At 31.9% G+C, this 15,274-nt stretch overlaps 1 protein-coding gene across 3 annotated transcripts in view; it reads left to right on the top strand.

Annotated features, from left to right (window-relative positions):
• Positions 1–4,566: 4,566 nt before the first annotated feature.
• The window catches only part of LOC106460018 (LIM and SH3 domain protein F42H10.3-like), a 36,143-nt gene continuing 25,435 nt past the window's right edge, over positions 4,567–15,274 (top strand). Inside the window, exons 1-2 of one of the 3 annotated variants that reach the window (XM_013919700.2) lie at positions 4,567–4,866; positions 6,042–6,136. In XM_013919700.2, coding sequence (XP_013775154.1) covers positions 4,795–4,866; positions 6,042–6,136 — 167 coding nt within the window. In that variant the 5' untranslated portion in view covers positions 4,567–4,794. Of the gene's footprint in view, positions 4,878–6,041; positions 6,137–15,274 lie in introns of all 3 variants that reach the window. The other 2 variants (XM_013919698.2, XM_022386613.1) reach the window with 2 other exon arrangements.

The following is a 15,274-nucleotide window of genomic DNA, read 5'->3' as shown; positions in this document are numbered from 1 at the left end:
TTTTCTAATTTACGAAGGGTAGAAAGTATGAACTTACTTTTTATCTCCTGCTACATAAAGTGCTTGTACTAACTTAGCTAACTTCGTTCTGCTGTATTCTACTGTAAAAGCTAATTGCCGCAAATTGTTCTGTATCCTTGCATTGAAAACTAACATTTTAGCTCTCGTTTTTTGAACTCCAGTTTGTTATAGTCTAGCATGAAATAAACTTGTTAGTGCTATTTCCCAATGCTTGTGATACTTTTCTAATTTCCTGATTATATAACTCAATCATCTAGTTTAAAGAATTCGTTATAGTTGTCTGCTCGCCTATCAAATTAATAATATCCTTAGAAATTTGTCTCTGATGATCGACCTTTTTTTTATCTAATTCTCTTAAATTCTCTTTAATCAAACCACATTTCGTCGATTTCAATCAGAGATAGAAACACTAATGTTGTTTAACCTATTTAACTGGTCGCCTCTTATCATGATAACTTATAATTCATTACTAACCCCATCTGCATTACTTTTAACACTTTTATAATAGTCATTCCCTTATTTGCAGATGTAATCATTTATTCCTTTTTGTCCAATTTAAAATTTAAATTAGTTACATGATTAAGTGACTTCTCTAACATAGCTAACTCATTTTGCAACCCAGTTAATATACTAATATACTGCAGAAATGGTACATCTTCTACAATTATCCATTTGTCACCTGATAAAATAAGCTTCCTTTCCTCAACAAATACAATCCTACCTTGTTCTCTGCTGGAAAAATACTTGCGTTTTGTCCTGCTACAATTTCTAACATAAGCAGTAGGAGGACCTTGGTACATCTGAAAAAATGACTACTACGTAATTTATTGTACACAATCCATATATTACATGTTACTTTATATACATACACTTTTTACAGAAGTATTTTACTGAGCCTAGTTACCTGCTTTCAAATATTCTTACATACTGTTGAAAGCTTTGATTAAGTCTCCCTTTATTTCATGTAAGTCTTCATTTATTACATGTATGTAATATCATGTATGTATGTCACTTCTCGAAGTATGTGTGACAACATGAGGGCCACACCTTATACGTCTTGTTCTAGACGTGGGTATTACCCAAGGTTGATCTTCCACCAGACCACATAATCTTAAGTTATATTCGTGGGCCACCACTGTATTGTCTTTAGTGGTTTCTGGTGTAGTCTGTCTGTCCACTGTACTGTCACTATTTGGTTAACTATTTTGTACATCAGTACTTCTTTCTATAGCAGATGTTTCATCTAGCATCACTACTTCATCATCGACATTGACATCAATATCTTCCATTAAGGGATCTACAGTTTCTAGTAACTCATCATCACTACAATTCATTTTCATATGAATTTTTAATTGTTCTAGGTAGTTTCTGTTCCTCTATCTGGGATTCTTTCTTGTTTATTAACCACCCATACTGGTATGGTTTAGACTCTTCAACTTTCTTTATAACGTTTTTTTTTTATTTGCTTGAAATTAAGCACAAAGCTACACAATAGGCTGTCTATGCTCTGTCCAACACGTGTATCGAAACCCAGTTTCTAGCATTGTAAGTCCACAAACATACTGCTGTGCCACTGAGAGGCGAGTTATAATGATCTAGAATGCTCATGTTTGCATGTTGGGTGAACCACGCATAATCGAATTTTTCATGTTAAAGCAGATAATTGGTTGCTGTTATTTTTATCTATATAAGCGAACCCGTATTGGACGAACCCACGTTGTAGGAAGGTTTACTGTAAATGTGAAAAATAATGGGATTATTCTTCTTAATCTATAATAAAAAATAGGCATGTCTGTGGGCCTGTGTGTGTATGTTACCACCATAACTTCAAAAGGAAAGAACCTGTAAAAGGTAGCGCTCAGGTGAGCTTAATTGTTGGAGTTTCAAATAAAATTACTCTTTTACACCAAATTTATTTATTAGAGGATTTGTCGTGACGAGTGGAGCCACAAGTCGCTAACTCGAGGAGTTTACAGTTAGACTAAAGAATATGAGTCTCAGTCCAAGAGTAAACACTCAAAATAATATCTATTGAACAACAATTACTTATTAGAAAACATTACACATTTAGAATATGAGTTTATCAAACGATTACTTATTAAAAACTTTACTGTTTATATTCTTATATTACAATTTATAGATATAAACCACAGACAGACAGACACACACGTGTGTGTGTACATCTTTTTAATGGAGAAATCTAGCGAAAAACCTCAGATAACAACTTTTAATATGTAAAAGCCTGTGTATTTTGGTAACAATGTGTTCCAGCAATGGCTTTTATATCATGTCTTAGCAATAAAAGTATAACCTAATATTGTTGTTAAGAGGCTATATGCTAAAAGTATAAAATGAAATGTATAAACTACAAACTTGAAAAGAGGTATATTTTTTATTAATTGTTCTGAGGGAAGGTTACCTTTATAAACAGACCATATACCATAAAGGAGTAATACAAGTGTATAAGTCATGCTTTTATACTAAAACGGGTTCAGAATACTGAATACAAACACACACTGACATAGTCATCTAGAATAAATCAACCTAATAACCCAAGTAAAGCCGGGTTAATTTTGCGAGTACTATATATAGTAGTAGTATTTAGCAATTAGGTTGAATAATATGGGTGTTGGGCTAAGGATTCTTCTACAGTAGGTGTCTGTGACTTGTTGGCAATAAATTCAAAAATCTAAACCAACATCACACACTACTTGTTTTTCAAATAATATATTCAAAACAAGTTAAACGTATGTACAAAATTCTTTACACGATGTATATCATAGTTGCATCTCAAATACTATACAGTTATGTTACGACAGCGGAAGTCACGCAAAGCTGGAAGCATGCACGCTGGAGTTTCTAGAAGGATCATGATTGTTCCTGGCAACTCTAATCTTTTCCAGGCGCCCTCTATTTTAGTATATAAGCCCGGCAAATAAAGCTGAGAATGACTACAGATAGACAGATATAGAGACAGATAATTGAGTCAAACGAGCGGTAGTGACTGTAAGTAAAGTGCAAGAATCGTTGTGAATTGTAGCATATGTTTAAGTGAAAGTGATTGTGGAAATTAAGTGCATTACAAAGTTTGTAACGAGAAAGAATAAATTAGTTTTAATCAAGAAGGGGCTTGTATCGCTGAAGTCACTCGGAAAGAATTTTTACCAGAAATTATCAAATAAGCAGATACGTAACAGTTCTATTCATCTTGTCAAAAGTCCACTTAGGCCAATTCAATTGCTTTATAATTCAGTTGAGAAGCTGTACTATTTTTTTCATCTTAAACACTATCAGTGTATAATTCACTTATTCCTTTTCTTCTTTCTCTTTTTTCTTCTTCTTATCACAACAGTTTCAGTGTATTATTCACTTACACTGCCTCATTGAGTTACCACAGTTATATCCTGAGTTTACGATACTCGTCTGCTTTTTCGTATTTAGGCCTACTCCGAATAAACGTCTGATTTTTCTCAAAGTCCATACAAGCAGTTTCAGTTGCTATAGAACACCCTTTAACGAGACAAATTATTCTCCTTAAATGTCAGAAAACTGTTAATCTCACTTTAACATATCAACGGTTAAACTATTCAATCCTACAACTGTTAACGTGGTGTTTTCTAACCTTTCTCTGACCAAAACTCTCTAGTTGACTAACCTCCATATATGGAGACTGTAATGCATCCTATATTGGCAAAATCAAACGCCATCTACTAGTTAGAGTCAATGAACAAATGGGAATTTTCATGAAAACACAAAAAAACGCTGAGTAACTCCTATGTTTCGTCTATACTATGCCAACATCGTGAAGAAACAAGACATGAAGTTAACCTATCAAATTTCTTTGCAAAACCAACAATGATCTGGAAAGGGAACTATTGATTAAAGAAACCCTTCACATAAACAACTTTCATAAACACTGAAATACATGCAGTTATACAGTATTTTGTTGTTACATATTCAATTTTTATCTTGTTGCAGTTTGAGTTAAATTACTGTTATTAAAGCAATATATTTTAGTTACTTACTTAGGAATGATACAATTCTTTTATTTTGCTTTAGATACTGAAGGCGGAATCTGTTGAATTCCGAAACTTTTATCTGTGTTCCCTTGTGTTATAAATATACAATGTTGTTTATCTTAAGTATCGTTATCCTTTTTGTTGTGAAACCTTTTGATACACACTTTGCAAATATCATTGAATATTCATGTATAATGTAAACTATAGGTGTAACACTAGTACTACTAGTAGCACATATAGATGAAATAAAATATAAAACTTAACCTCATCAATTTTCGATCCTTTTTATTAAACCAAAATCTTCGGTTCTTCTCTTGCGCTATACGAAGTTAGCAAATGGAATTGGTGAAGGAAGATCCGTCATTCTTAAAAGTATTTACTTAAAAATTGTGCCATAATTATATAATTATATTTGGAAAATACGAAAATGAAATTTATAACTTAAATTAATTTAAATTTTTTATCTTATCAATGAAATTCCCAGCAAACAAAATTTTTGTTTTTATTTCGTAAATTTCAAATCGCGTCTTCAGAAATGTCTAGTCTAGACGACCAACCACGATTATTCGGGTGGTGCTCGTGAGCTAATTCGATTTCAGTAGGCTATGCCCCGTTCGCTTAACTTAACTGTTATTTACTTACTTTTGTAGAATTTTAGAGTATAAATTGTTTGCTTTGAGTTTTTACTTTCCTTGGTGGAAGGCTTAAACAAAATACGATCCACAGTAAATTGTCACACTATAATATTAATACAATGAGTGGGAAAAGGTGTGCTAGGTGCGAGAAAACCGTCTATCCACTTGAAGAATTAAAATGTCTTGATAAGGTATGTGAACTGTAAGTAATTGAATTTAAAACAATTTAACACTTAAAATAAAGTTTAAATAATCTTAGGGCGAAGTAGTTTTACTCTTTCAAGTTCAATGCTAAGGGTAAGAGTGAAAAACCATCTTTCATTTGAAAAATTAGTAAGATTTAACAATGTAAAACTAAAATTAAAAATAAATTTTACTTTTATTAGTGCAAGTAGTTTTAATTTAAGTGGTGCTTACTGTCTTTACTTTAGTATTTAATTTTAAGTTTGTATTCATTGTAATATAAGGATATTTTCACAAAACTTATTGCATAATAGCTAGTGATTGATTTTACTAAAGACTTAAAGTTAAAAACAGCAATAATTTAGTTACTGTCAGTTTATGATAATAAAGATGAAACTGAATGTGTTTTTCTTATTACATAACTATAAGTAATATTGTAGGCCTAGTATAAATATAATTGATATGGATTCAATTTATTAAGGTTCCAAACATATAAATCAGGCTTAGTCTGTAACAATAACAGTCAAACTATTTTTAAGTGAAAACTTCTTTAATACTATTATTTGCACAGCTCTAATTAATATGCTAAGTTTCCATATTTTATTAAGTTCTTATTTATATTATACAAACCTAACATAAAATTTGTATTTAGCCTTCTTCAGAACTTTGTTATAACTCAAGTATAACTTGTGAGAAGAATAGATCTCCATAAGCATCTAAGATAACTTATAAAGGTTGATGTGAAATAGAAAAACCCATCAGTATAGTATACATGACATGTAGACACTTGTACCTTACACTAGTGTTTTATATTTGTCCTGTTTTAGGATTTACAAGATATATGCACACTATATATATATATATAAATTGATAACAAATAAATATTTATTTTACTTGTATGATTTTATAGTGTTCAGTTTGTTATCATATAGAGAACATTTACTTTTTTATTCAAATACAGTAATTAATATACAAGTTAAAAACATTGTATTATAATTTGGTTTTATGTACACTTACATATTTTACATTAAGTAATTTCATCATATTGTGAGTTCAATACTTGTAACAAAGTCAAAATTGTATTTTCCTTCATTGGATCCAGGCACTATATATATAATTTGACGTGAAAACTATTTTGGCCAAACACCTTATATATTTCATAGTATGTTTTAATTGTTAACAGATTTGGCACAAAGGGTGTTTTAAGTGCCAGGAATGTGGAATGACTCTTAATATGAAAACATACAAAGGATTTAACAAACTTCCATACTGTAATGCGTAAGTGTTTTTTTCTTACTATTAAAATTTTTACAAAATTAATTAATATTTTTAATCAGTATTAAATTATGCTAGATTGTCAAAATATTTAAGAGACAAGCTATTTCATAGGCCAACTAGTCTATTAGAAAAGTAACAGTGCCTTAACTGGAATCTTAAACTTACTGTATGTCCTCTTGACTTTTTTTTTTCTTTCAGTAAACTTCATAATCTTTTTTTTTGATAATGAATTTTTTCATTTTTTGTTCATTGATAATTTTTTACTTATTCAGTTAGGAACTAGGTTTTTGTTGTATTGTAATATTATGGAAGAAATACATTTTATTTTAAAAGTTTAACTAGTAGATATTAACCTCAATGTTCCTTAACATTTCTATGAATGTCGGTGTTTTTTAAAATTGGCTTTTTTTAAGTTGGGACATGACTTAACTGATTTCAGCCTAACAATCAAAAGCAATGATATGATGATCAGTGGTATTAAATTATTTTTGTCCTACAACTTTTCTAACCATTTCTCCTTTTGTACTTAGGATAGGGTCTAAAATATCTTTTCTTGGAAGATTTTTTTTAATGCTGATTAGAGAAACCAATTCTTCACAATCTCAAAAAAAAAAAAAATCTATTTGGCAGGTCGTATAAGCTAAAGATAGTCATCCATAATTATAAGCCTATTTTTATTATCATCGTATCTAATCTGCTTGAATGTGTTCTTGATCAGAAAACCTATAGAAGCTTCAAATATGCAATTTTTTTGCTTATGCTTATACTTTGACGGAAGTTAGCCTGAACACACACACAACAATTTTTGCTGACCTCTGATGTTTCATTTCTGATATGGTACATTACCTCCGCTCACATAAATAGCTATCCTTATTCAGTGCTGCCCTCTGTGTGCAAAAAAAACTTTTTATTGCACATGCTACAAGCCTTGACGCTCCCACCCATCTGGAATTCACTGTTCCAATGCTTCTCAAATGCAAATCATCATGCGACAACCCTCCACCAATATGAGTGCAACATACTCTCTTGATGCATGTTACTCTCTCTGTTCAATTCTATCAAACTATCATATTTCATTCAACAGTACTTGTGTTGTAGCATTTAGTTTGTGTTCTCTTCAGGTGTGTTATTTACATTTTTTCTTGGATCTTTGTATTAATTTCTTTCTCTCAACAAGTTTATTCTTTATTATACAATAGTTAAGGGTTAAAGTCTCCTATCATTAGATATAAAGGAGTGTTGTAAGAGAAGGCAGGTAGAAACCTCCAATCTTCAGCATGTGCTATGTTTTCTTTCCTATACATATTAGTGATTCAGATATATGTGAGTTATGCGTATGGTTTGTACCTTGCAGTGGTGATTTTTCCATGGAGAACTTATAGCGTTCATAGTAGATGCTGCTCTTTTGTTGAACTGCGATGACCATCCAAGCCTCTGGATCAGCATGTGGTATAAAGTTACAACCAGTGAGAATGAACTCCTTTCAAGAATATGATGTCATAAAACTTGGAGAGCTTCTCAAGGCAATATTTACTTTTTATGATCACCATGACATTACATATTGTTTTTAGGCATTACATTAACCATCGCTGTTACTAGCCCTGACCACTTTAACAAGTTAGACAAGTGATGGAGGGCCATTAGCCTATTATAATGTGGTTGCCATTAATGAGGTGGGCACACAATAGCCAGTAAGGTGTAAAGATACCTTCCCTCCATCAAGAAGCCTCTTTGGCACATGACCTTCAGTGATAAACCCTTCTTGTAACCAGTAACTAGGTGCCTCATGTTGTTTTCACCTTCTAGTAACAGAGTGTGGTGAAGTGTTCTCTTCTCTTGATAAATTGCCAACCTACCTAGTATGTGTGGCACTATTTGGTACAGCTTGCAGATCTGAAAACTATGTTAGCTGTAGTTCTCATATCCAGAGACTTGTCCATTCTAATGTTGCACACAACTATGACCTACATGAAGAAGAAAACTTCTACATTCTTGACTTCAAGGTGATTTGCTAGCCAGTCCATCATAGGTTTTCTTTATTAACCCCTTACCTGTTGTAAATTTCTTCCAATTAACCAGAATCACATTGTTTATTCTATTATTGTATGCTTCAAAAATAGTTTATTTTTTAGCACATGGCAAAGTGCAAACTATTTATTCTATCCACTATTTCCAGGACCTTAACATTTAGTTTTGAAATGTATATACTGCTTACCCATTTCTACAGAGTCTTGACGTAAATAGACATCTAGGCTTGAAAGAACCTTGCTTGGCACTGACAAAATATCAGTGGAGTTATTGCTTTGTGGTTCAGTCCTTTGCCTTAGGCTGTCTGTGGATAGAATTAGCAGTCCTGGTCTGTGGGATTTCAACAAGTTCCTGGCACATATTCTGTATGAGGGAATTGTTGGAAGTGGGTTTACTGGAATGTTTTTTTCAGGAATCAGTTGAGGATAGTCTACGTGTATTCAATGGGACCTTGTGATTCTTTGGGAAAATTTGCAACAGGTACTTTGCATTTTATTTTCTATTTGTAAATAAAAAACAGAGAAAATAAAGTAGTTTGTGACTTTAGATTTTTATTTATGCCTGTAAGATAACTAGTGGCTCAGTATATTACACGCATTATTATTAAATACCATGTTTATTCACTTGATTAATTTTCTGACTGAACAAGCTACATGTTGTATATAACACTGTATATTTACATTAATGTTATTGAAAGCATTGGAAGTCTTGAATATGAAGAGCATCAATACCATTAAATTGTTTCTTTTTGGTATATGGTTTTCAGTTTTTTCTGCAAGAAGTTTTTATCTCCTGAGTCATGCAATAATGTGTACTTCATGACATACATCAGAATATTTAACTCGTATGGAATCATTTTGCACTAGAAAGTAGCTAGTTTGTAATAGAGAAATGTATGTAGTGTTTTTGGTTTTCATTTGATGTACCCTTTCTAAACTATTATTAATAAACAATTTCTTGATACTTATGATGATAATATCTGATCAGAATAAACTACATACTTAGAATGAAACTAAAAATCAACCTGGCCATCAATATAGCTAATTAGATATACTTTTCTTGCATTTCTTTTTATAAAGATTAGAATGCTTATATTCATCAGTTGGGTACCCTCACTGTTAGCAATATTTTTGGCTGTAATCCCAATAACATTTTGCAAAGTTTTGCTAGCTTAGGAAATATGAGTTAATTCTAAATACATTTTAAGCTAGCAGTACAAAACAATCTTGATAATATAATAATAAAAAATGAATTAAAATAAAAGATAATAACATTCAATATATTGATTAGTATAACCAGTACTCTTACATCTTATACTGATAGTAAGTTCATATGTAAAATTGATGCTTATCTTGGTGTAGCCCAAATGTGTGGTAAGCATATCATTAAATTCCAAATCTGTATCCACTGTTTTGAAACATACATGTATAAAACATCGTCTAATATTGAAAATTTTTTGCAACACATAAAGAAAATACAATTTCTATCCTGCATCACTTAATTTATAGTTCTCACAGTGAGAAGTGTTTCTGTTATATCAAGATTTTTATTGCAACAATTCATAGTTTTGATATGTACATACGCATTTGCCTCACAGACTTGGTGCTTTTTGTTCAAACATATAATCTTTTTTTATTGATAAATTTTACAAATATAAATATTCCATTGTTATTTTTTTGTTTGCTTTTCAGACTTCGAATTTTTGTATTTGATCATTTATAGAAGAAGTATCTGTTAAGGTCAGACATTTTTATGAGATAGTATTAATTGCTTGTAATTACTTCTAATTTTGTTTCTAAAATTTGCAGAAATAATTGTTTTAGGTTTGTATTTTTTGACAGGGAATTCCTATGTTGCATTATAGTAACTTTTGTCTTCCTGTGCACTGTATTCTAGTTTTTGTGGTTGTTATTTCTTCTTGCTGTTACATATATATGAAAACTATCCCCATCCATTAGGAACTGATATCTTAATTCTTAGATGTAAACTCTCTACAGGATGTTGTGTTTGGCAAGTATTTTTGAAATTTTGTATAACTTTGGTTCCATATTTTTTTCTAGGAAAAATCTAGGAGACACTGCCCATTCCTTTTAAGAACAAGACTTCCTGTATAGCTGCTCTTTCAGTTCTAATTTATGTCACTGGTTAAGTGACGAGTTAGTAATAAGTTGGACCTAGATGAAAGTTGGGGGAAAAAAACTTGTTCATGTGCCTTAGCAAAGTTACTTTAAAACAGAACCTTTTGCTAATAAACATTTATCCTTATGTAGAAACAACTTGACATTGGTGTAGGGGCTCTTTCTTGTATTCTGTGACTTCCTAAATTAATTCACACTGTGTGTGAATTTATCTGTATATTTTTTCTTTGTCAGCAAACTCCTCCCACAGTTTTGGAGTTAGCAGGAAAAAACTTGGCAGGCTGACTTGGGGTGTCCTGTTCTATATAAAGTAACCCTCACCCTCTGATTAGGGGCTAAAATGCATCTGGGGGGTCACCCTTGTATTATGGGGGTCTAGGAGTAGGTTTTCAGGGTCACTGAACTCTAATCTGGCATCAGGTTTTATGTTCATACTCCCACTCTTAAATTAGCGAGGCTAAACAGCCAAACTTACTACTACGGTTTGTGTTTTAATGTCTTTAATGTGGTAAGAGAGATTTCTAGTAGGTTTTGTAGTTTCCATATGAATGATCTGCAGATATGAAACTTCAGTAGGCGTTACACTTGTGTGTCTTGTATTGTTAAATTATTTGGTGATTCTAACATAAGCTTTTATTTTTCTAGATCATAGTAAAACCTTTTTGAGAAAATAAAGACAAACTCAAATTTTTAAGTGTGTGTGTGTGTGAGTTGAAAAGCAGTGAGGTAATATTATTATTGAGAAAATAAACTAAAGAAAATAATTTTATTTAGCCTTTTGAACATATTCAGCCAGGTCGGTATTTTACTTAGTCATAGATAAATTGTATTCCTAGGCATCAGCTGGGTGTGCACAAGATTGGTTCATTGGAATGACTCTAATATTGGAGGAGGATTATTTATTAATTCCTAACTTACTGTGTGTATTTACACGAAATTGTGGTAAGCCTTTAGAAAAATACATGTTTGTTTTTCAGAAAAAATAAGATGTGTTACTAAAGTATTTGTACTCAGTATATGCCTGTGAATTGATGACGTCAGTCTCAGACAAATCTGAGTGCTCAATATATGTCTGTGAATTGACGACGTCAGTCTGACAAACCTGAGTGCCAGGTGATGTTCAAGTGAGGAATACAAATACTTTTGTCCATCGTACAATTTGTATATTGGTTTTGCATAAACCCTAGAATCTCCGAAATGTATATGTACTGTTTTTTTCAGTATCCTTCTATTTTGTATTTGGTATGTACTCGCCTATATCACGAGCTGTCGCTAAATCAGCAGTGTAGGGTAAAATGAATACTTGATAACTCTGGCATCAAATACATAATACCATATTGAATGGCACTGTAAAAGGTCGTAGCATGTGCACTTTGACCTCCACCAGTGCACATACAGCTAATTAATATAAACTTCTGCTTGTAAACAATCTAGTCCAATTGAAAAAAAAGAATAAAATAAATCTGCTGGGCAAAGACTATAGCTATCCAAGCATACTGTTCTTACATTCCTAGTTAAAAATAAAGATATGCAGAATCATCAGTTGGAAAACGAAGTTTTTCAATATATTTTAAATACACAGTAATATAAGAAAATCTTTAATTACGGACTTCTTGAAAACTAAAATTCTCGACTCTGGAATCACAGATTACGAACTCTTTTAAAGAATGTCTTCCCTTTTTCAATAATCAACCAATAGTAAATAATATCAACTTCTCTCTCTTGTCATTAATTTAATCACTTCCAGATTCCCAGTGTTTTTATTTGATTATTATCATTATTATTATTTTGGAGATGCAATGTTTATACTTATCTATAAAGAAAGGTATATAACGTTTTCTCTTAACAGTATTATTACATACTAGCAGAAATACTCGCCCTCCAGGCAGGTATAACTGCTAGTTCCTGCGAAAGACTATTGGGCCTGTGACCTTTTCTGGAATTGTTTGACAGTTCTACAACAATGTACTCATATTTCACATTCAATAATGTTCACCATCCATGATAAAAAAGATGTTATTGAAATTTTAGTTTAAAAATGAGCTATCATCACAGAGTAAATTTTATTGAAGTAATTCTTTGCAGACACAGTTATCAATGAAAGTGTTTTGCTTTTCTGTTGCAACACTCATTAGATCTTCACCAAAGAAAAATAATTTTTTAAGGTTGTTTTTGATTGTTTTATCTTTGAAACTTACACCTTTTTGTAATTTTTATTGGTTAAATCTGAATCTTATTCCTTTTTGTTTGTAATTTTTATTGGTTAAATCTGAAACCAACTCCTTTTTGTTTGTAATTGTTAGTGGTTAAACCTGAAACTTACTGCTTTTTATGGAAATTTCAGTTGTTTTATTTATTGCTCAGCTATAAAAATAGCGCCAAGTTATAAAAATATTACCCAGTTATGATTGGTGATGATCGGTGCGCTAGTTTCCGAGATCCGAGTTTTGGACGTATGCATCGCAAGCTCTATTATAATAATATATCCCTCACGTTTTATCGTGCATTAGATTATATTGTTACCGTTTAACTCTGTTGTTTATAAAATTTTGATTGTATTAAAATACTACTCGCTTAATACCTAATGTTGTTTTATGTAGTTAGAACATAGTGAACTATTTGAGGTTTTAACTCTGATGATGGAATTTGAAACAAGTCAGAAAGGTCTATAATTAAATATGTTTGTGGGTATTACCGTGTTTTTAATATTTGTTTATAGTTAATGAATTGTTTCGTCAGTTGGATATCCTCGCTGTAAACGGTAGTTTTCGGCCATTTTAACTTATTAGATATATATAGTGCACGTTTTTTATTTTAATTCATTGTGTTTTTGGTATATGGCAATCATAAAACTTCATGACATGTGTAATTAGTTAATAATTTAAAGGCTCTGGTGCATATAATCATTTTCAAAACTGCAATGGTGTGATGGTGTTATTTTGGTAGCCTTTACATCCAGGATGTAAATTGCCAGTTTAGAATTTGTTGGAACCTGTGAAGCTTCATGTACTTGATATTAATATTTTATTATCATTATATTGTAATGTTATTTGCATTCACTTTAAATATTAGATTTGAACTGCAACTTTTATAATATTGGTAATATAAAAGATCAAGCGTGACCTATTTGTTAGTGAGCACATACTGTAGGCCAAGAGTTGACGGTGGGTGGTGATGATTAGCTGCCTTTCCTCTAGTCTTACACTGCTAAATTAGGGAGAGCTAGCGCAGATAGCCCTCGTGTAGCTTTGTGTGTAATTCAAAACAAACAAAACTATAAAACTTTGTTCCACACTTTGGGAATGTGGTTGCGCTGTAAGACTTGTAGTCAGACCTCACAGAGAAGAGTAGCCTGACTCGCTACCTTTTTGCCAGTTCAAAAGTATTGTCAGGTGTGTGTAGATAGCAAGCAAACAAGTAACCTGAAAGACGTGTTATTTTTCGTTATTGTATTATTCATGTACACACTTTTCGCTAGTATGTTTGGAAAAATATATTTTGTACCTCTACGATTTACAACCTTGTGCCCAATAATGATTGATTAGCTTCAGTTGAACAAAGAACGCGGAAACGTACATACATGGTTTAGTGTCGTCTTGTAGCTTTTGATGGCGCATTCTGTTAACAATGCTTTTATGTTCTTTTGAAGGATTTCATATTACTTCAATACCAACAAATCCAGAAACTAAAATATTTTGAAATAACGAGTTCATACGTTCTTGAGAAGTACGTGAGTTACAAATACGTATCAAAATAATTAGTAAATCGTACGGTAACTCGCAGGAGAATTACCAATGAATAAGTTTCACTAGTCTATTTTGCGCTTTGTAATAGTTTTTTCTTGATTTAATATTTGATTTCTTATCCGACATATATGTCAATTAAATTTAGTTAGACATAACACTGAATCCAGTATTTCCAGTGGTATAGTTACAACTATAGGAGTTTTCTTTTTTTCCCCTCCTACTCAGAGGTTATGTGTAGAAACAATACATGCAATGTTCTACCAATTACACGTGCTTGTCACGTACAGTGTGACAGGTCATACAGCTTTGGTAGGAAAGAACTGTTCGTATGGTAATTATGATGCTCATTGTGTGAATAAAAACACCGCAATGTTTTTCTGACTTTTGTATATACCTTATTACAATCAGTAAAGAAAATGTCACACGACTACAAAATGTTAGATTTAAATAGGAGCAATTTTATGTAATTAAAACGTACTAAACAAAGTGTTATATTTTACTAAAGTACCGTATACCAGAATTCCTAAACACACAGTCCCTTTCGTATTGTAAATAGCATACTTGATTTCAATATCCTGATATGGGCAACAGCTAATTCTTTCAGAATAACAAGACGTTATCGTCAAGAATGTTGGTCGTTTCTGGAAGTGATACAGAGTGTATGCGGCCCGTCTTGACGTCAAATGGTGAATCATTTTGCTAAGTACGTGTGTTTGAATTTGGGTTGTTTTTCGTCACGTGCCAAAATTCCGTGCAGTAGTCCATCCTTGTGACAAATTTCCAGCTTAACTCCCTGATCGTTTAAATACATCGACAGTGAAAGTCGATGATCTTTAACAAAGAAAGAAAGGAGCTCATCCTTCGTTTTTAGCTTTCCGTGCTATTCCTAACGAATTCTTACTGAACTATTCCAGGAAGAAGTTCCGAAAAAAAAAATCCGACCATCTTATTACCTGAGGCGTTTGTTTGGGTGGGATTGAAAATTCTTTGGAAAATTATGGGTGTCAGTTTATTTAGGTCGCTCTCACAATGAATTTATGTGAATGTTGAAGAAATTTATAATACCCAAAGCCCCTAGTTGTTTGACCTGTTACTTTTTATTTTTTGACTGTTGGTATTTCTGCGTAGGGGTGGGCCACCACGATGTTTTTTTTTTATATAAACGTTCATAATAATGAATTGTCGTTTTTCATTAATCTTTGAATTGCACAAATTTATTGAGTTAT

The sequence above is a fragment of the Limulus polyphemus genome, unplaced genomic scaffold, assembly GCF_000517525.1.
Source record: "Limulus polyphemus unplaced genomic scaffold, Limulus_polyphemus-2.1.2 Scaffold693, whole genome shotgun sequence".
Lineage (NCBI taxonomy): Eukaryota > Metazoa > Arthropoda > Merostomata > Xiphosura > Limulidae > Limulus > Limulus polyphemus.
This window is presented reverse-complemented; position numbering and strand designations above follow the sequence as displayed.